Source organism: Nymphalis io, chromosome 8 (assembly GCF_905147045.1).
Source record: "Nymphalis io chromosome 8, ilAglIoxx1.1, whole genome shotgun sequence".
In the NCBI taxonomy this organism is placed as follows: domain Eukaryota; kingdom Metazoa; phylum Arthropoda; class Insecta; order Lepidoptera; family Nymphalidae; genus Nymphalis; species Nymphalis io.
In genome coordinates, this window is record NC_065895.1 from 7,443,755 (window position 1) to 7,466,551 (window position 22,797).

The 22,797-nt window shown below is 30.4% G+C and overlaps 2 protein-coding genes across 5 annotated transcripts; one reads left to right on the plus strand and one right to left on the minus strand.

Moving 5' to 3' along the window:
- Positions 1–3,717: 3,717 nt before the first annotated feature.
- Positions 3,718–14,496, minus strand: LOC126769854 (cyclin-dependent kinase 11B). 2 transcript variants are annotated; one of them, XM_050488763.1, is made up of 12 exons: positions 14,182–14,496; positions 13,886–14,038; positions 13,049–13,749; positions 12,742–12,966; positions 12,227–12,443; positions 11,703–11,880; positions 11,337–11,519; positions 6,220–6,364; positions 6,024–6,145; positions 5,716–5,940; positions 5,359–5,577; positions 3,718–4,931 (listed from the first exon to the last, which is right to left on the minus strand). In XM_050488763.1, exons 1-12 carry the CDS (start codon positions 14,256–14,258, stop codon positions 4,725–4,727), a joined length of 2,652 nt encoding a protein of 883 aa, XP_050344720.1. In that variant the 5' UTR covers positions 14,259–14,496; the 3' UTR covers positions 3,718–4,724. The 2 variants fall into 2 exon arrangements, with proteins under 2 accessions (XP_050344720.1, XP_050344721.1); XM_050488764.1 differs by lacking the exon at positions 14,182–14,496 and having other exon boundaries at positions 13,049–13,801.
- A 435-nt stretch (positions 14,497–14,931) lies between these two features.
- On the plus strand, positions 14,932–22,559 carry LOC126769857 (sorting nexin-29-like). 3 transcript variants are annotated; one of them, XM_050488772.1, is made up of 12 exons: positions 14,932–15,071; positions 15,359–15,500; positions 15,642–15,769; positions 15,909–16,050; positions 16,134–16,237; positions 16,382–17,120; positions 17,205–17,328; positions 17,716–17,889; positions 18,584–18,724; positions 19,232–19,359; positions 19,690–19,781; positions 21,381–22,559. In XM_050488772.1, the coding sequence occupies exons 1-11, from the start codon at positions 15,062–15,064 to the stop codon at positions 19,778–19,780; spliced, it is 1,923 nt and encodes a 640-aa protein (XP_050344729.1). In that variant the 5' UTR covers positions 14,932–15,061; the 3' UTR covers position 19,781; positions 21,381–22,559. The 3 variants fall into 3 exon arrangements, with proteins under 3 accessions (XP_050344729.1, XP_050344727.1, XP_050344728.1); XM_050488770.1 differs by having other exon boundaries at positions 14,946–15,071; positions 15,334–15,500; XM_050488771.1 differs by lacking the exon at positions 21,381–22,559 and having other exon boundaries at positions 14,946–15,071; positions 15,334–15,500; positions 19,690–20,100.
- The last annotated feature ends 238 nt before the right edge of the window (positions 22,560–22,797 follow it).

Genomic DNA, 22,797 nt, shown 5'->3' on the forward strand with positions numbered 1-22,797 from the left:
TTTTAGATGGTTTTAAGGAAGTTACAAATGTTATAATATTGTAATTGTCTTAGTCACAAAAATGTAATATCTGTTTAGATTATTCACTGGATTGGAATGACAATAAACCACGTTTTATCACACCAATATTTAGCATTTGTTATCAAGCATACATAGGTAAATACTTAAGTACTTGCAAATATTGTCACGTTAGAGTCAAATTGAGTCACCTGGTTTAGGTTATGTTATTATTTTTTGCGATCAAATATTTATTATATAAATAACTAATTTCATTTTAATAATAATTTCTATCAATATATTACACTCATTTATTCTGTCCAAAGAACTTTGTCTGTGCATATAATATTGATAGAATAAGAAGGAACTACAAAAACGAGATAGAGCTAATGGCGCCTTAATGTACTTAAAGAAGAATCTTAAGTGTTATGAATATGCCAAAACTATAAAACGTACTAAAAATTGTCTACGATATCATCTCAATATTTTTTATGAGATAGTATTGACAGTACGCCTTAAGGCTGCGTGTGAACAAGGCAGTTAACTCAGTGACAATGAATACATTAAATATTAACCGTCGTCTTGACTCATCGTCACTGACCAACGGCTAAGCGTGAATATGACATGAACGATAGACCCGGCATGCCCGACATCATCGAACGATTTTTAAGGACGAGACAGTCCAGTTGCGTGTTATAGTGACAATATTCCCTAGCTAACTGGACCCACACCATCAACCACTTTTATTAACTAGGTCCCGTCGGCAATTAAATAGCGTTTACCCGAAAAAAATTATGATTTGGTAAGTTATAGAGTGATAAAGACGAGCTGTAAGTTATGTGAGTTTAATTTTTTAATTTAAATTAAAATATTTGCATGTCATAAATATAGTGACTAATGTATATTATGTTTAAAGCAAATAAATCGAATTGAATGGAATTGACTTTTAATAATCGATGCACACAATCATTGTTGACGACAAATTGTTGTTGAGTTACTTTCATAAAAAGTAGATACCCACATTCACGTTTTTAAAGTGTGTTGCTAAGTAAAAATAAGAGCGACTCAATAACATTAATTCCTTCTTATAAGATAAAAGTACTTATTTTATAAACAAAACAATGCCACATATTGCCAGGCACCCAAGTTATGTGATTGCGTTGCCTATGAGCTGTCGCGCACACGACCGCCCGCAAAAACGTGCTTTCGAGCAGAATTAACTGACAAAGAGCTTCCTCTCTCCGGACTCAGTCGATTCCGCCTACAAAACTTCTGAAACGGATTACCACCTAACATTCCTACCTCAGTCAACGACCGAAGCGGCGGTTTCGTTGTCATTGTTTAAGGTACTTCATCAATCCAAATTGTTTTCTATTAACATTTTATTAGCGCTTATTAAAATATTATAATAAATATTATTATTTCATTTCAATCATAGAATATATTAAATTTTCAAGGATTTAAATTATTCTATAATTTCGCACAATTTATTTATTAAGATTTTTTTTCAGAATGTCTTCTCTGCATTTATTAAAGTTAGCTGCGATGCTTATGTTTATAATGGCCCCATGTGCGATGCCATACAAAATTAATTCGCTAAATGACAATTCATTGGACGAACCAAATTTACAGAATTTACCTAATAAGGAGGTAAGTAAAAAAACTTTCATGCCTTAATAAAATATTGTTATGAATTAATTTATATAATTTTTAGTGTTGCATTGAAACCTTTAAAATATTTTTGAATCGGCTCATTCAGCTGTTAATAAATAATAAGAATGTATTCTTTTGTACGGATATTTTATATGTACGGACTACTATACCATGCAATCATTTTATTTCGTAATATACTTTGTATATTCATCTAAAATCTTCAAATTTCTACATTTAGTTTTGGTCTTACTGATCGATTTACATGTTCTGGTTTAACGGCAACTTCAATAGTTTTATATCGCGCAGTAGCTCAAGTCAAATATTCGGATTAACGCTTTTCGCTTAATGACAATGATAGAATGATAGTCGTGCGATTAGTGTGACGCACCATTTTCAACGTTATCTCATCGAAAGTTCAGCAATGTAGAACAGTCTGAGTATCGCGCGTGATCGTTAATTAAAATAATACTAATAATTTTAAATAATTTATGAGAAATACTAGTTTTGACGACCGGGTTCTAAAAGTACTCTTCTTATTTTTGAGGCAATAAAATTAACGATGATAAATTTAAGCATAAAAACGATTTACGTTAAGCTACATATAATATTTATTTACATTTCTGTCTACATATCCAACTTTTTTTCGGATCAATTAGTATTTATGACATAATACATATGGTCATAATTATTTTATTATAAATATAAATATTTTATTTAAGCTGTCTCTTCATCAGTTAATTTTAGTAAAATGACATTGTGCCATATTAATATTGTCGAAAAATACTTCATTTTTCATGTTTAATTTTCTAACATATTAATATCAAAACTCGCGGACAGTCGAGCTCGTTTTGTTTTCTTAATAATTGAAAAAAATGTAGTGGTCTTCAATTAGGAATATTGCGATTGTAGAAACGTGATGAATTAAATAACGTGATAAAATTGACGCTCGATGCGACATAAAAAAACATTTTTAGAGCTTTTTATTCATTAAGTAAAACTATGTTTTAATACTTAAAATATTCCATATATTCGATTTGTATGCATGAACAATAACGTGTGCAGAATTTCTGCTCAATCGGTTACGTAAAACTGGTTCAATGCATTAGCAAGATTTGACACACATTATATGTTGAATTTTAATAAAAACATTTAGACAAACAATAATGCTTAGAAAAGTTTAATCCCAATAATGCTTAGAAAAGTTTAATCCCAATAATGTTAAATTCCACAAAATGGAAATAGAAAAAATGTTTTGTGTGTTTACTGGTGGTAGGGCTTTGTGCAAGCTCGTCTGGGTAGGTACCACCCACTCATCAGATATTCTACCGCAAAACAACAGTACTTGGTATTATTGTGTTCCGGTTTAAAGGGTGAGTGAGCCAGTGTAATTGCAAACACAAGGGGCATAACATCATAGTTCCCAAGGTCGGTGGCGCATTGGCGATGTGAGCGATAGTTAACATTTCTTACAATGGCAATGTCTATGGGCGTTGGTGACCACTTACCTGGTGGCCCATGTGCTCGTCCAACTACCTATACTTAAAAAAAAATGTGCACTATTTAATACTAAATATAATAATTCAGTAAATTTTAAAACGTTGTTCAAATAATGGATATATAAAATATATAATTTTCTCTTTCATAACAAGCCGAAACCCATTTGATGTGCTTCTGATCGTAGTTGAATATATATATTTCTATTTGCTTCCTACAATCAGAATTCGTTTATTATATTTAATAATTATTATTAATAATAAACTTTTGTATAGAGATAATTGATAAGTACATACTTCTTCTTTCAGTACGTTCGACACATCCATTCTATGATCGACGAGTACAATGGAGGCATCAATGGAAAAATAATGATAGAAACTAATGCTTTAATCGATACTAAGTACCAAACGATTAAACGTAACGGCGACTTGATCAATTCACTACTGGGACTACCGAAGGGCTTAATTGACGCCGGCCGCTGATACATTGGAATACTAAAATGGATCACACATCTTACTTCAAACCGTTTAATCTATTTTTTTAAATTTAAGGGGCTATCAAAATAAAAATATATCTTTTGTCAAAACATATATTGTACCATATTATTTCTAAAACTAATGTTACCCTTTTATGGGTACGCTATTCGGTTTAAAGAATATTTACATTTGTTGCTAATTACATAAAACATTTAGTTTTTTTTTAAAGTTACATACTGTTTCCAACATATGAAAATAGTTATTTTAGAAATTTATTTTTACAATGTTCTCAGATGTTTAAGTAGCATTTTACGTATTTAAAATTATTTTGCAAACAATTATAACTTTTTTATTATATATATAATCAGCTCATATTAGATATTGTAATATTTATAATTTAGATGACCAAATAGTGTTACATGGATATCAATATTTTTTTCATGTTTTTAGGTTGATATTTTTATGAGCTAATGTTACAAATAATAAATCCAAACTGATTGCACCTTACTGCGAATGATATAGGCTACATACATCGTTATTACAAAAGTTTATATAACATTCAAATACTTGTATATTGTAAGAAATGAACACATTTTAGTAGTTTGAATTGCTTGTGTTACTTTTAGCGAGGATTTAAAGAGTTGTTTAAAAGACCCCTTAAATATTATTTAAGATTGCCATTTAAATCAACTGACTTTTAAATTTATTATTAAATTATCTTTTAAGCAATCAGTTTATGTCGGTTTGTGGCAAAGAACTGGTAATGAATATACTGCATTCACACACACTAAAAAAAATAGTCTTAATGGTGTGTGTATATGTAGACATACCTTAGACTATTTTGTCTTGTGCCCCAATAAAAACCATGATTAAATTAAATCAGATTGGTATTGTATTATAAAGTCATAGATTATAACATCATGAACTAATTAAATTCGGTGACAACACTAACCAGTGTTTACCATTAAAATATTTTTCTCTCATACGTCACGAAAACAACAATACTCGTGGAATTAATCAACTTAACGATCGCAACGCGGCGATCTCTTGTTCTTACGTGCACACATAAATAGCATTCGACAAAATGAGTAGGGCAAGGTGATGCTAGAACTTGAGCGAGAAGCCCGGCGCGACGTTGAGCGAGCGGTTCTGCACGTGGAAGCCGAGCGACTCGTCGGAGTCGGCGCGCGCGAACTGCGCGTAAGCGGCGCCGCCGGCGGGCGGCTTGGGGCTGTGCGTGGTGCGCCGGTTGCCCTCCGACTTGGCGGGCCACGTGGGGAACATGGCCGGCTCGATCGCCACGGGGTGCTCCTGAACGTGTTCAATATGAGATTATAAGAGCGACATTAAATTTCTATAACTAACCTAACCGCATGCCTTAACCTCACACAGATACGTTTGGGTTTTAACTCGATATATACTTTTCATAAGCAGTTATATAATCAATATTATAAAATAATAATTATTGGATCATGTTCCCATACTCAGGTAGCCTACCTCTTTGATGAAAGGTCTAACCGTGTATTACATTTTTCTTTACGTGCTTTTCAAATATCATCAATATTCAATAATTCTGGAACTATTACAATAGGTATAGGTAAATAGAAATCAAGAATATACCTTAATAAGTCCTAAAATACTATGAGACGGATCATTTTTTTTGCCGAAATTATAAAAGGAAAAATAAGAATAGCCTATAAATAATATTATAATAAAACATAAATCTATAGAAACAAACCTTAAAATACGCATGTTCCAGAGCAGCATCGGCTGTAAATCTCCTAGCAGGGTTATAAGTTAAGAATCCTTGAAGTAAAGAATGTCCAGGTTCGGATAGCAAGTCGGAACCGATTCGCTGACGCAATCCACCCGAAGGATGTTCTGCAAACGTCATCTTCTGTACAGCGGGCAACTCCTTATATCCCGGCCAAAGTAACTCCGAAGGCGTACCTAAGTCCTTAAAAATAAGAAGCGTATTAATAAAACTAACATTCACAAGAAGATACTAACTTAAACTAATAGGTAACTAGTTTTTTAATCTCTCCTAAAATTTATTTATACCTGCAACTACAGCATGAAAACAAGTAAATCTCACTTTAAAAATCCTATTCAGCTGGTCCACTTCCGACTTCCCAGGGAACAGCGGGTTCATAGTGATGAACTCCGCGAATATGCATCCGACGCTCCACATGTCGATGGGCGTGGAGTACTCCTTGCAGCAAAGCAGCAGCTCGGGCGCGCGGTACCACAGCGTCACCACGATGGGCGTGTACTGGCGCAGCGGCGAGCCGTACTCGCGCGCCAGTCCGAAGTCGCCCACCTGAGTGTCATACGCGTTCATTTTTATTTGTTCCACGGACATACTTTAAACGATACCGAATAATAAAAAAATGGTAACTTTACCTTCAATATTCCCTTGTGAGACAGCAAGAGATTGCTGGTCTTGAGATCCCTGTGCAAAATCCAGTTGTCGTGTAGATGATGGACTGCTTTCAATAACTGCGTCATTAAACATTTGACCTCGCCTGAAAATAGCAACATTTTAAAGGAAGCCGTTATGTTTTCCCTCCCTATAAATGACTATGTATAGTATAATTACCTGGTAAAAACACTTGTTTCTTAGCTCTCATGGTTTCCATCAGACTCTTGAGATCATGCTCGACGTAGTCCATGACTATAAATATCTTGTCCATGTTGGAGCCGACCACGATCTCCCGCACGGTTACTATGTTTGGATGCTGGCCCTGCAACACGTGAATAGGATGTGCGTTTTGTTAGTACTAAGGTGACAATGACACTTGCAATATACTGGAAGAAACAACGATGACAATAAGATCCAACGATGAACTTCTTATTGATGTCACACTTAAGAAATATCTGCTTTACCATTGTAAGATTTGTAAGAAAACAAATAGAGCTTGACTTAATCAAAAACTTAGTACCACCTATTCATTAAAGAACATGTGATTGAAAATCGATTTATATATTAATAAATAGATAAAAACAAAATCAATATTTAAATAAAATATATTATAACAAATCAAACTAATATTTGTTTAATATTTTTTGTCAATGTTTGGGATGCTTTTGATCATTGTATCTATGGCTAACAATTGAGTTATGCAAACAACAACAAATATGTCTTTACGTAACAAAATATATATATGAAAAATAATGACCAGAAATTGCAATTATATAAATTTGACAGTGGCATATTTTTTACATTAAATTTTGAATTACTATCCAGTAACTCTTCAATTTTATTTTTCCAACACACAGCTAATACTACATTTGTTTCTTAATTTTATGTGTTTTTGTTTTTATATTTAATATTATAAGAGAACTTGAAATTTCATCAGTGACAATCATCTAGATTTTACATTGAACATAATATTACAATGCAAACAAGAGCGTCCCAAACTAAGAATATTTAGAATAACAATTTAGAGATTGCTTTCTAAAGATTTTTCAGTCTGACAAAATTAAATTAAATTATTGACATCATATCATATTCATATCATTTCAATAAAAAAAATCTTAATTTTTATATGTAGTAAAAAGTCAATAAATTCCATTTGAAGCACACTGCTGGAAAATCAAAAAAATATATGTTTAAATCTTACATTATCTAAATTAAGATTTTTGTATCAATAAAGTACTAAATTTTAACAAAGAAAGCCAGATTGTTACCATACGTATTTTTCACCCTTTTTTAAAATAAAAAATCATAAATACTTTAAACACTTATTACTTACGTACTTTTGAATGCATTCTTAGGCAGAAACTATTTAATTTATACATATAAAAAAATAAAAATAAACAGGCTTCTTAATCACTAAAGCAAGGCTATCAAAGAAGAGTATGTTTAAAAATACACAAAATTAATAACCTTGAATTTTCAGCAATATTCAGAAACATAAAAGTTAATAAATACTATTCGTTTGTTGTTACGCAAAACTTGATTATATGAACATTGTTAGTTCTGATATGGCAATACTTTATATATAACCTTGTCTTATATTCACTAAAATAGATTACAAATAGATTTAAGCAGCTTTAAAACGAGAAAAATACAATCAAAATCAGTTTATAATGTTAACATATTTAAAAAATGACCCAACACAAGATATTTGGAGCCTAAATTTTATCGAAAAGATATTTAAAAATTTTAATAGCAATTAATGTTGCTGAAAGCAACTTTATCTCGAAATATAAACATCGTTTCTGACGACATCTTCGAGATTTCAAAGATAAAGAGTAAAGCCTAGTTCTTTGCTGAAAAATCAGTTGTAGAAATAATAAATTTTCTACAGCTCACATATCTATAAATGAGATTTAATAAATTATTTTATTAAAACAATGTAAATTTTTAGTTTATTCCATCTCGTCCAAACAGAAAATGCTTTTGATATAACCAGCATACAATTTACTTAATATGATACATTGTGACATTAACCTTTCTTAATTAATGAAAGCAAGAGGTGTAGACCCCAGAGGCGCTTGTATGAATGTCATAATTGTTTGGTTGAAGATTCTATATAAGAATAGATGCAGTAACACATTTTAATTGCACCGAAGAAAGTGCTCGAAGGAAGATTGTCGAGAATTCGCTTAAATACCGATGAACTGTTGCACAATACGCTTATTTACTGAAAAATAATAAGATATGGTAATCTTTTAATTAAACATTATAATAATCTAAGAAATCATTTGTTTAGATCTATTTTTTTATACTCTAAACTTGTCTAAATTATATAAAATGTGCGCGAATTAACGAAACTGATTTTGATAGTATTTCAATATTTAACATCTCATCATTTGTTATATTAACGTATTAATACATTAACTCAATTTAAAATGGTCTAGAAGGTATGCTGGTTCCAAACCTATGTGGACACTTTAATTTGATGCAAAATACAATATATTATTTTAAAGTAATTTAAACATAGAAGAAATTATATATCATTTTTAACGCGATATACGCTCATATATGAAGTCTTGTTACAAAACACCTCATAGACCATTTTAACAAATGCAAACATGAAATTAGATATTACACATTGTAGACTATTTTAAAAGCATGACTTATTCATAAGATTTACCTAACGTAATGAAGTTTACACCATATTGTTTTAACTAGTTGCTTCATAACAAAGCTATAAATATCTTAAAAATATATACAGATAACAAATCATACAAAATTAGTTTTGGTATCGAAATACTTAAAAAAAAATTGAAATTATTTCACTACGACTCTTCCCATTGATCTTTTCCCCATAATTCCATATTCTTTATTAGTTTCCGCCCGCGACTTTGAGCATGTGTGTAAGGGGGGGTGGGGAGGGGTTCCGTTGGAAGTGTTTGGCACCCTTTGCTGTACCCCTGACATTTAAGAACCCGAATATTTAAGACGTAAAAACGTAACAAACAATCAAACTCACTTTTGCATTTATAATATTAGTACATTTATAATACAGTTTGTATTTAAGTAGACTATTATGAGCACATTCGAATCATGTAAAAGATTGATTAATTGAATTTAAAGCTACCACTATTTCAGACGGTGAGTCTAATTCAATTGTCTTTAAAGTAATGGTGATTGCAAAGAAGATCTGGCAACATACTTAGGTTACACTTTTTCTCAAATGAAATAACATCATTTAATTGCCTGCCAATACTTACTTACTACTTACTTTCGCTTATATATTAATATAAATGGAATTTATTTATAACCAGTGAAACAATTTTATAACACCCAAAACTTAAACAACCGATTTTGTATAGGTACCCATTATTTAAAAAAAAATAATCCAAATTGTATTATAAATATATTAAATATTAATATAACTATAATAGTATAAGTTATTTAAATAACCTGTATCACATAGAACTTGACTTTACTCTTATAGTTATATAAAAAATATTTCAAATTTTAAACAAGAATGATGAATGCAAAAATTAATAAAAAAAATTTAAGCAATAGCAATAATATTCTAGTTTTTATACATGTTTATGCACCGTTTATGTAATTTTGGACCCTTTTAAAAACATAAAATTTTTTAACTTGACAAAATCTTAATAATAGTCATTATCAGATATAATATGTTTCTAGTGTAATCAAATGTAGGCGGACGGGCAAACTGGCCACCAGATGGTAAATCGTCACCACTGCCCATACATTAGGGATGTAAGAAATATTAACCATTCCTTCCATCAGCAATGCACCACCAACCTTGGGAACTAAGATGTTATGTCCCTTGTGTCTGTAGTTACGCTAGTTCATACAAACTTTAAGCCAGAACGCAACAATAGTAAGTGTTGCTCTTTAGCAGTAGAATATCTAATGAGAGGCTTGCACAAAGCCCTACTACCTAGGGACATATGTTGATAGTCTTGCTAATTAGAAAACTAAATCAATCGAATTAAATAAAACTATCCTAAATAAACACATCCACTTACTAGCATGTAACGTTTTTAAAAACAATAACTAACAATAAATTAGAATACCATTACTCAAGTTACCTTGTATACATAATAAAGAAGTTCAGAAGTGGTTGTTTATTAATTAAAATTAAGCATTGCGTACGACTTTGTACTAGTGAACTCAGTTGTTTTCGACGAAAGCGTTATTTCTATATACAATGGATTAATAATGTTAAAATAATTGATTCATTACCAACACAGTTTTCAAAACCAATGATTTAGAGTAATGCTTACTGACTTCACAGGCCTTGGTATTGAATCACGAATATAAACAATAATACTGATTATAAAAAAACTATTATAACAAAAGAAAAAATTACAAAACAGAAGCAATGCCGTAGCAGTTATTTGATCAGGAGATATGTTTGAAAATTATAATAATTATAAATGAAAATTAAAGTCTTATTTTCAAACTTAAATTAATTAAATATTATACAAATTAGAATATCTTAACTAAATCCAATTTACTACTTAGGAGTAACAAAACAAATCTATCTAAAAAAAGTCAGGACAAACTTGTAATCTTATACGATTATATATTCATAATTGTTCTCACTATTTCGACATTATGTTATGTTACGACTTATGTTTGTTTGTTGTCTTTTAAAAAATTATGCTATTGCAGAAATAGTCATGCTTTTAAAATATACCTCTTATAACTGTCATTTCATTTTTACATTAACTTATAGTCTGTATAACAAAACCACGCAATTATTTCACTTAAAATTTCTATGAATTTACCTTTCTTCATGATGGTCGATGTTGTTGTTTCTAAATTACTCTCGATGATATAAATATTATTTTTGTATAGCCATTTCAGAAACTTTCGATGTTCATATAAAAGGGATATATTATGAGAAGAAAATTACTTTTCAGTGAATATTTTTTGTAGGAGAGAGCATTTGAGAATTTTCCCCTGGAATAAATTCCTTATAAGATACTTAGGCCCGCCCGTGTATCGAAGTTGTTAACCCTTGCAATTGGGTCACACCTCTAGCACAACCCTCTTCAGGTAAGAGGTGCCGGGCCTGTAGGAATAAAATACAAGGCATTAATTTTGTGAATTTCACACAAGAGCCATCAAGTGCATAGCAACTCATGGCTCATAAAAGCTGCATGGGTAAATAAAAGAGAAAAGAAAAACAATTTTGTATACCTTCAAAAAGTGAGCACTGTTGCATTACGATGGCTCGAGTGAGCTAAGAATAATAAAAAATTGAATTGTGATCCTACCTTAAGCAATGTATTGATTTCCCTCAGTGAGGTAATAGGAAATCCTTCCTTTTCCTTTTCCATTTTAAGACGTTTCAGAGCAACTATTTCCTCTGTTGTTTTATCCCGTGCTCTGTAAACCACTCCATATGTGCCTTCCTCAATTCGGTTGAGGCATTGAAACTCTTCAACTGATCGACAGCCCTATAAATAAAATTTTTATTATTTTTTGTATAAAAGTTTGATTGACTTTTAATAAAAGGTATAACTTTTTTGACTTACAGAAATTTAGCTCATCCAGTATGTTGATTAAATGATTACATTTCTATTATTTCATAAACCACACTTTTGGTTTTTAAACAAAGTACCAATAATGAGAGGTTTTACCTGTAATGCAGGAAAGTAAGGTGGTAGGGCATTCATAGCTTCTTCTCTTAACCTCACTTCCTCATCATCCTCTTGAGGTTTTTCTTCTTCAGTAGTGACTTTTCCATTTTCTCCAGGAGGGGGAGGTGAAAAGGAGTGTGAACGACTTCTACTCTTTGATCTTGAATGTGATCTTGACCTTTAATTATTGAGTGCTTACATGTAAACTGTACTATATCAATAAGAATATCAAACTTTGTAAAGATGTCAATCCAAGTGTATACTGTGTAATAATTAAGTATTATTACATGACCTAATACTTTCAGCCCTCAAAGCAATCACATATAAAAATGTGATAGTTTCTTTGGCTTAATAACATATTATTATTTTAAAGAACTTAAGAAAAATGAAACACTTCAAGTGATTCAAAAGTATAGTATTTTTTTAAGATTTTATGGAAATTAAGGGCAGCATTAAATTTAAAATACCTGTCGATAGTTAATTATTATTTGTATTGTACCAACCAAAAGGAGAAATATTCTTACCTTACCGATCCAGGTGATGAGGGACTCGGATTATTTGATTTTAATAAAACTGGTGACTTAGAATTTTGTCTAGATTGTTCTTTTTCGTTAATAGTTTCCAGTTCGTCTTCTTTTTCTGATTTTTCTTCTCTATTATCAACTTCTGACTTTGAATCTCTATCCGATTCAGTTTCTGTATCAGAACTTTCGTCTTCTGTTTCTGTATTAGTATGTTCACCTGTAAGTTTTTATAAGTCTTATTTTAGTAAATTGAACTCTAATAATTGCGCTCACTACAATTTTTTGATGACAACTATTAAAACATAAATATAAGGAGGGCTAAATGTTTATTTTAGTGATGTTAGGCAATTGAACCTACATTGCTCTACCAATGAAAATAGACAAAGGCCTTTTAAACAAATAAGCACAACACATATGCAGTTTGGCAGATAATTCTAAATTTTTCAATACACTTTCTCAAAGTTTGCAGTACTGCAGTACATATTTGATACAATTCTAAATATTTATTGCTTTACCTTCTTCAGGTTCGGAATGTGCCGATACACTCTTCATTTCCATGTCGCTGGCATCTGATAATGTAACGACTGAGTCATCACATGTAGGTGAATGATCTGTTTTATTTTTCTTACTTGTCATCTCTTCTGGTGAAACTGATCTTTTCTTACCACGACGCCGACGCTCTTCACGTCTAGCTTCTAGCTCAACTCGAGAGTCGTGCTTTCTTTTTACCATTTCTCGTTCTATAATTAAAAATAAATATATTTATATATAAACAAATTTGAAATTTAACATTGACCAAAGGCATATTATTAATAATTTTACCAGCTTCTAGTAATCTCTTTCTTCTCTCTTGCTGATGTTTGTCAAGAGATACATAACGGTCTGAATTTTTTTCTCTTTCATAATCCATATGTTTTTTTGTTTCTTTTTCAAAGTCTGTATGTTTTTTGGTTTCTTGACTTTGTAACTCTTTTGATATTCTTTTACTAAGTAACCTAGTTCTTAAATCTTCTAGTTCTTTATCACCAGAAGTTTTATCTCTATTCTCTTTTTCATTATTTTGTGTCCTTCCTTCTTCAGCCAACATTCTTAACCTAGATTCTATTCTATCAGTTTCCATACGTTTTCTATCATTTTCTGAATATTTATATTGACGATCACGATTTACATACATTTCACGTTCTCTTTGTATATCTTTATCTTTGTACATTTCTTTTTCTCTATATGCTTCTTTGGGTCTACCACTCTCTCTGTAAGATGCATTATCCCGATACATCTCACGTTCTCTGTAATGTTCTCTTTCCCTATAAAGATCTTTTTCCCTATAAACATCCTTCTCCCTATATATATCCTTATCTCTTATCTCCCTCTCTCTATACATCTCTTTTTCACGCGCTTCTTTTTCCCGGTATGCTTCTTTTTCCCTGTAGTATTGCTTCTCCCTATAGTAATCTTTAGGCATTTCTTCACGTTCTAAATTTTTACTAAATTCACGTTTTGTTTTTTCCGACTTATCACGTTCCCTGTTGAAAAAATAATTATTTTGTTGTACACCCCCAGAGCAATGAGTCAGACCTTAAATAATATGATCAATATTAATAAAACGATATACATAAAAGCAATTCTTTTAGTAATCGAGGTCAATGTTAATAAACTAACCTGTAAAGGTGTTTCTTTTCTTTTCTTACACTTTCCTTGTATCTGTCTTTCGCTGTTCGCTTGTGACTTCTTTTGTCTCGATGAGATCGGATCACAGCTTGTGGTGGTTTTATAACTAAAGAATCAGCGTTGTCACGATCTTCATCAGATAAACTATAATATTCGACAAGACAGAATACATTACTTAAAACGTAGATAAAACGCTCAATCACTGGATCAATATAACCTGCCTTGTACATATACATACTTTCAATAAAAGTATATAAATTATAGCAATAAAGGAATAGATGACTTACCTAAAATCCATTTCATCCTGAACAGGACTTCGAGCTAATTCACCATCCTCGCTCTGATCATCTTCGTAATTACTCATGGTTCAACTATACAATTTCACTCTAATGAACCACAGGAACACGAACCAATATAGTTTTATGAATCACTACAATACTATTACTGTTTCAAATCAATTTTATTGTTTATTAATAATGTATACGATATAAAATTGAATATACCACAAATTGTTACCGATTAAATGAACTGAAAAAGTAAAATGCTACTCAATAGGTACAATAAAACTTTGGACAAGCTCAAACGCCATTTTGTTATTTTGCCATGACGGACGGAAATATGAATGAATGAACGATTAACGAATGAGTACACAAAAATATAAATAATTGTACTTTCACGATCGATCTATAAAATTTAATTTTCATAGAATATAATTTATTAAAATCTCATGTACGTCTACAACATTCCATATTTAATATTATTTTTCGTCAAAATGATTCCAATGAACATGACATACATTGTTTAACAATTCACAAATATACTTTATATCTTTATAAAAATCATATTATGAAGTAACGAAAATGTATGATCAATATTAAAAATTTATTTACATTATGAAATGCTATTAAATAAAATCTGGCACGACAAAACCACTATAATTTTTTCCTTGGGCAATACTGATTATTTTTGTGTCATCACTCATTACTGTTGATGTTCAAGTCATTATGTCATTTATTACGATATGTATAAATTGGCAATTTTTGACTTGACTGTCGTATGCAAAATAAATAAATAATAAACCATAGTATCATATTAATTAACCTAGGTTCTAGATATGATTATAACAGTTTTTTTTAAATAATTAAAATCATAATAAATTATGTTCAAATGAATAATGGTATGTACTAAAACTAATCTAAGTGTAATTACTAAAAGGGTCTTATTATAATAGTTTTATTGGAATTTAAGCTATGATTTCGTCTATTTATTATTACTTTCTTTAAATGCATAATAAATATTTGAATTTCGCATATAAAAATAAATAAGTAGGATGTTGTTATAATATTTATTATGATAAAACTGTGTTTTTCTATATTTATTTTATTACACACAGAATTACGTTAAGAAATTTGGAACTAAGATATATGTATGATTTACAGAATAACAAACTTTTAAACACTCTAGCTAACGCAATAGATAATAAGGATGAAATTAAAAAAAGGATAGACAATGGGAAAATTACTTTTAGTGAACTACAATCATGCGTTGAAAACTGTCAGAATCGTTTCGGGGGAAGATCAGAATTGGCCACGGAAGATGATATGAGGTATAGTTTATTTAGTGTACTTATAATTATTTAATTATGATTAATAGTATTTATATTCACCATAAACATTAAAATTATCGTATAGGAAATATAGGTTGCCAATTCAAATAAATATTATATAAAATATAAATTAATTTACAGAATTTTAAACCTGTGTGAAAAATGGGAAAAAGTTCTTAGTCATGGGCTGAAGACAAATCTTTCAAATTCAGCTATACAAAACTTTGTAGCTGCTGGGTTAAATTTAACTTTTAATATTGTTAACATTGGTAAGTATTTAATTTAATGCTAAATTCTATATAAACTTAAATATCTTAAATCATAATGTGTTTATTGGTTTTTACTTAAATTTCATACAAGCAAATAGCATTTAAAATCTTCTGTTTTTTTTTTTTTGTTTTTTCTTAGGAAATTCTTTGTGGAGCTATTGTTGTCTTCATCTTACAAAACATGAGAAAGAAAGGTTCAAAATACTATCTAATATTAACACCCCACTGGGTTACTTCAGAGCGTTTCTACGAGCCTCTTTGAATGAAAGATCATTAGAAAGGTATTTTTGGAAACACAATTATTATGTTAATAAATATATAATTTTGCTTATAATATTATTTTTACATAATTTATTTAACACAGATATTTACAAAGCTGGGTTTCACATGGGCTGCTAATTGAATATTATGATGAAGGTGCATTTGTTCGTAGCCCTGAAGCAAGCTTCCTTCCTAGTGTAGCTGCAGGTAAAATATTTTCTATAGTTACATACCGTACCGTAACAGCCTGTAAATGTCCCACTGCTGGGCTAAAGGCCTCCTCTCCTCTTTTTGAGGAAAAGGTTAATAAAATATATCTGTAATAATAATTAACTTGTTACTATTTTGCAGGCTTATCATCTGTTTTGTTTGCATTATCAATTGACAGAGCAGAACTCAATGAATCACAGCAATTAAATCAAGTAAATAAATCTGAACTTGTTATACCACTACCTACACCTATTAAAACATCTGGTAATTCGAAACGAAAACCAATACGACAAGTTATATCTTTTGACAAAGACGAAGATAAAAATGAGATCAAGCAAAAAAATTGCATTGAACCCAAGGAAAATATAAGTGAATGCTCCTGGAATAGTGCACCAGCGACTTGTCTCAATTCACCGGATCCTAAAATAACATCGAAAGTGGTATCTGTTAGTGAACCAACAAGCTCAGATTACAAGAGTAGTCTTAGACATTTTTTTCCTGACAGTGTAAAATCTATGGACAACCCCTTGCAAATACTATCAAAGTTGTCGGAAAGTGCCAAAGAAATATTTTCGAACTCTCACAGTAGTATAGACAAGAATATTGTCGTTAAAGATGATATGTCAGATTTGAGTGTCAATTGTCTTAAAATATCTGAGAGTGATAGCGAAGAGGTTGCAGGAAGTATTGATGGAAGCACATCATGCTTAGAGCTTTGCTTCACTGAAGATGAAAGTGTTCCAGATGATAAAAATCTCAGTTTGGTCTTAGAGAATAGGGAGAAAGAATTCATGAATTTACAATTCAAGTACAATCAATTTGAATTAGCAACTAAAGAGAAAATAAATAAGTTAGAAAAAGTTGTATTAGATCTAAGCAAGTAGGTTCTATCAAAAGTAAAACATATAGCAGCGCCATGTTATAGTACAGATACATAATTTCAATTTATTTCTTAAAATTTCAGAGAGAACGACAGATTGAAGGATCAGTTAAGAAAGTATATGTCTGCAGTAGAAATGGGAAAAGCGTTAAAGAATAACAACAGTCATGATGAAGAAATAAATCAGTATGAGAAGAAATTAGTTCAGGTATTATATTCGTTTTGCTTTCCATTTATTATAAAAAATTTATTTAAGATATTGTTATATTGTTTCTAAATTTCTTTAATTTATAAAAAAATACATACAAAGTTTAAATATTATTGTTACTTTTAACAGTCTGTAAATGTGTTTCGTAATAATGATTGATTTTAAAAATATGTTGAGGCGAGTTTGGTACGGATTTTGCAGTTTTGATTAAATTGTATTTGCTGCATGAACTCAATCTTTAACTTTATCAAATGAAAACATTGAAAGTTGTGTTTTTAGTTTCTGAAATAAGATTAATTTGTTACACTAAAATTATTTTTTTATTTTTATTTTCGCGATTGAAGAGACAAGATGACGATATTGTCATTATATTATAAATGCTTCCAGGTAGCAGAAATGCACGCTGAACTAATGGAGTTCAACCAACATTTACAAAGAAAGCTACAAGATCTAGAGAATTCCGGTCTCGAAGTACTTGAATTACCAGAGTCAAATGTGAAAGTCTACATTCCCAGTGCTTTCTTAGTCGGAAAGAAAACTCAGTCTTATCATGTTTATCAGGTACCGTATCCCAAAGCATTTTGAAATTACCAATGTTTCTTCAGTTAGCTTAATTCTTATCAACATTATGATTATATAAACTGTCCAAAGTTAAAACATTACACACGAATGTTATAAATGCGATATTGAACATTCGCCTTATAACCAAACCGATGGATCAATAATGTTATTATAGTCATTAGAGGTAGCTTAAACAGAAGGCAAGACATAGGTTTTTTGTTAAATCAACTTCTGAGAGAGTTAAGTATGAAGCACACGATCTATTAACTTATTAAAGAGCCGAGATGGCCCAGGGGTAAATCGCGTGAATCTTAACCGATGATCGTGGGTTCAAACCCGCGCAAGCACCACTGAATTTTCATGTGCTTAATTTGTGTTTATAATTCATCTCGGCGGTGAAAGAAAACATCGTGAGGAAACCGTCTTGACACATGCAGTGTCAAATTTCACTGAAATTATCCGACATGTGTATTCCACCATACCACATCATACCACCCGCATTGTAGTAGCCCCAAACCTTCTCAAAAAAGAAGAGGAGGCCTTAGCCCAGCAGTGTGACATTCACAGGCTGTCACGGTCGCACAATCGAAGCGAACAAGACCAATGATAATATATTGCACTATCCCACGGTTTAACATTAATTTAAAGTATTCCATGTATATATTAATATTTTTATAATATATTTAAATTACAGGTTTTTCTAAAAATTGGTCAAGAGGAATGGAATGTCTATCACAGATATGCAAAGTTTTATGAATTACATACTCAACTCAAAAAGTGCCACCCTGATATCGCAAATTATAAATTTCCACCCAAAAAAACATTACGCAAACGGGTAAGAACTATAGAGACTTAATAAATAAAAAGATTAAAGCCTAAAATATATTCAAGTCTACTCAAAGTATTAAATTTCGAATCACGTAAACTTACCGTTGTCGTAAAAAAAGTGTTATAAAATTGTTTTTTTTTTTGTCGTAATAATGACTACTGCGCATTCAATTGCTGCCCACTTCAGAGCGGCAAAGTTACATGACGCGAACTGAACTAGATTATTGTGATGTAATTATATTGTAAAGCTTGTAAACGAGCTTAGGTGTTGGTGTGGTAATTAACCATAAATTTCAAAAAAAAACAAAGAGAACTTAAACCAGGTGAGTTCAGTTTTCTTTGTTTTTTTTTTTATATACAATATTATTTTGAAAATTCTAAATTATATTACGATTTTTATTGCCAAAACTTATTTAGCAATTTTACTTTTTCAATGTAAAATTGCTTTTTTTATTTATCTATATCATTTTGACGAATGCTAACGATTCGATAATATTGTGGGCCGCGTGCGCAGGACGCGCGCGTGGTGTCGGCGCGGCGCGCGGCGCTGCAGGCGTACCTGCGCCACGTGCTGCTGACGCTGCCCGAGCTGCGCGAGTGCACCAGCCGCGCTCAGCTCATCACCTTGCTGCCATTCTTCGGGTTACATTTTTTATTTTAATATGTTTCTGACTTATAATACAATTTCGATCGATTCGATCGATTATTGTTTCTCGAGCATTCCAAATGTATTTATAGTAGGTAGGGATGGATGAGTAGTTACCCTTTTCTACAGATATTGTTGTTATAAGAAAAATTAACATTCGATACACAGCATCATTATTAATGTTGGGTATTACCCAATTTATAAAAAAGCCAACATGGTCGATGCCTAAATAACCACGAATATACCAGAAATTTCGCATTAGAACTTACTATCAAATATCAGTTTTCTATTATTACATATTAAAAGACCATAAACTCTTGTTTCAGGACTTCATCTACTATCAAAGAAAATGGCCTTAACAACACGCTGACGCGTCAACAGTCCAATGACTCTGTATGCACTTTTGATGAACTTTGATGTTAGTATTGACGATTAAATATGATATATTTTTGAATATAAATCACAAAATTGGCGGTTAAAAAAATAACTGTAATAAATAGAGAATAGAAACGAAACCTCCATACAATGATATGCCGATTATTTTAATGGTCGTTTAATCGAGTTCAAAAGCAATAATAATATATTATGCTAACAAGAGTCTAACTCTTATACATCATTCTAAAATTGACCTAGGACATAAAAAATTGCAGTCGTGTAGATATTTAAAAAAATATATAATTAAAATATATAATTTTTTTTGTCGACACGATAATTTAATAGACAAAAAGTGTTCTAAATTTAAATTTAGTTAATTTAATACTAAACTTTTTAATTTAAATTGAAACTAAATTTATTACTAATAAATTACCATGAAATTAATAAGCGCCGTATAGTATCTTACGTTATTATTCAACTTTAAAGTATAAAAATACTTATATATTAACATTAATTAACACGTAATAAGTTATATCCGGCACGTGTATTTATCATTCATTCATTAGAAAAATATACATTTTATATAATAATATATTGACAACGTATTATAACTTTATTACATTACAATCTGTGATATCATTAGTCGTAATACGCATTAAACTATTCCTTTTTCATATAGCTGTTAGCCTAAAACGTCATTGATAATTCGTCTTGTCTAAATGTATTTTTTTTATATAGAATAGGAAGGCGGTCGACCATATGGGCCACCGATGGTAAGTGGTCACCAACGCCCATAGACATTGGCATTGTAAGAAATGTTAACCATCGCTTGCATCACCAATGCGCCACCAACCTTGGGAACTAAGATGTTATGTCCCATGTGCCTGTAATTACACTGGCTCACTCACACTTCAAACCGGAACACAAGAATACCAAGTATTGCTGTTTTGCGGTAGAATATCTGATGAGTGGGTGATACCTACCCAGACGAGCTTGCACAAAGCTCTACCACCAGTAAATATATATGTATATATTTTGATGAGCTCATAAATCGACGCGGCTACATCAATCGTATCGTATTTTAAGTTTAGTTTGAAGGATATGAAATATTTACAGTATTTGAATTATGTTATGTTGTCCATATGTTGAACAAAGAGCAATTCGTAGAGGGAAATAATTAAAGTAAATATCTTATTGATAATGTAATCGATAAATATGTTATCATGACTCATTTTACATATTCGACACGTAAAGAAGGGTGTTCACTGAGGGCGTCACTGTGTAATGTAAAAATGTTTTAAATTGAAGTACTAAACGTGTTTATTGATATTTAAAAATCCTAATTAGAAGAACCATCGAAATAAATTCAACATGATTTAATTTAATTTAACAGTTGCTAATGTTACCTTTTTCACACAAACTTTTCTTAACATTTTGTTTTACATTACTTTTTCTGTTATCCTGTTGTAAAATGATATTTATTGTCTTACGGAAGAATTACTAACTCCGTATCGACTACACATAACCTAGGTAGATAATAAGCTTATGCTTGTTACTTGTATTATTTTTATAAGCTTTCATTTATTATATTAACTTCGATTGTTAATATGTGGTAAAATTTTGTAAATGATTTTTTTTCCAGTTCCCACAAACCAATTGAGCTGAAATTTTGAATATATATGTGTAACTTTGGTGACAAAGCAATAATACGGTACGGCATAGTACCTTTGAGGCGTGAACTGGCCACAGGAACTCCTTTATTGCTCAACATATCTCTGTCGAGCTTGGGTTTGTTGGATTTGTCTTGATAACTATAATTGTAGATCTAGGTGGTATCCAAGGTCTTATGATAGAGCCCACAAGTACTCCTCATCTAAACATATAACTTTGGTGTGGGCTTTTTTCCCGGTTTTAATATGTGGCTAAAATAAAAACTTATTTTAAAGAGTTTTTATATTTATTATTTATTTATTTAATAACAAGTTTAATTACTTCCAAAACAAACAATAAATCATTTCAGCTAAAAAAAATAGATATTATAATTATAAGATAATTCTATTTATTCTTAATTTAAAAAAGATAATAATTAATAATATATAAAATATCGATATATTTTAGGTTTGAAAATTATTATTGTTATTATTTTGAATATTACAGAACATTTGAATTAGTAAGAGATTACTGGTTAAGCGATATGATAGGTTATAGCAATTAGCACTTTTTTGGCCTCATGTGTCAATAATTGAGTGCAAAAAAAAATGAATAATAAAATTTGTCAAACTAAATATATTTTCACTTATAATGTATTCAGAAAAGTATATTTTGATTCTAAAAAAATAGAATTTTACAAAGAGATAATATTTAATTGAAATGTGTCTGGTCGAATTATTTTGATGTAATTTTTTGTATTCATATCAAGATGCACTTTAAACAATAACAAAACAACAAATAACAATGAATGTCAAATTCCGGAAACGCTACGAAGATAACGATTAATCTTAATAATAATTTTAAAATAACGATCAAAAGTTATTTTAATAATTTTCCTAGCACGCCTCATTAGATATAAACCATATTAAGCTGTATGTATAATATTATTATGTATTATTATAGAATAGGATTGTAATATTTAATTATTTATTGCACCAATTGTTTTGTTTAGTTTTAATTACCATCGACCATTATCATATCACACGTAGCCTTAAAATAAGCTTTATTTTCGTAACGTAACACAATCCTGTAGCTATAATAAATATGCAGTTTTATATACGTAATACATTAAAGTAGTAATATTGTATTAAAACACTCTTATTTTTTTCAAATAAAAAAAGAAACAAAAATAAAAGTCTTTAGCATTGCAAACCCTATTTTTACTTCCGATTCGAAAATCGTTTGTTATTATTTTCCCATAGGCTTAATACTTAACATCGAACGAAATGATTACGTATTGATATTCCATTAATATTTACATGATCTCATAAATTAAAAGGTATTATTTACATCACAGTTGATTCCGAGAAAATTAAAGTTTTTATGTTATTTTTTTGTAATTTTTGTAA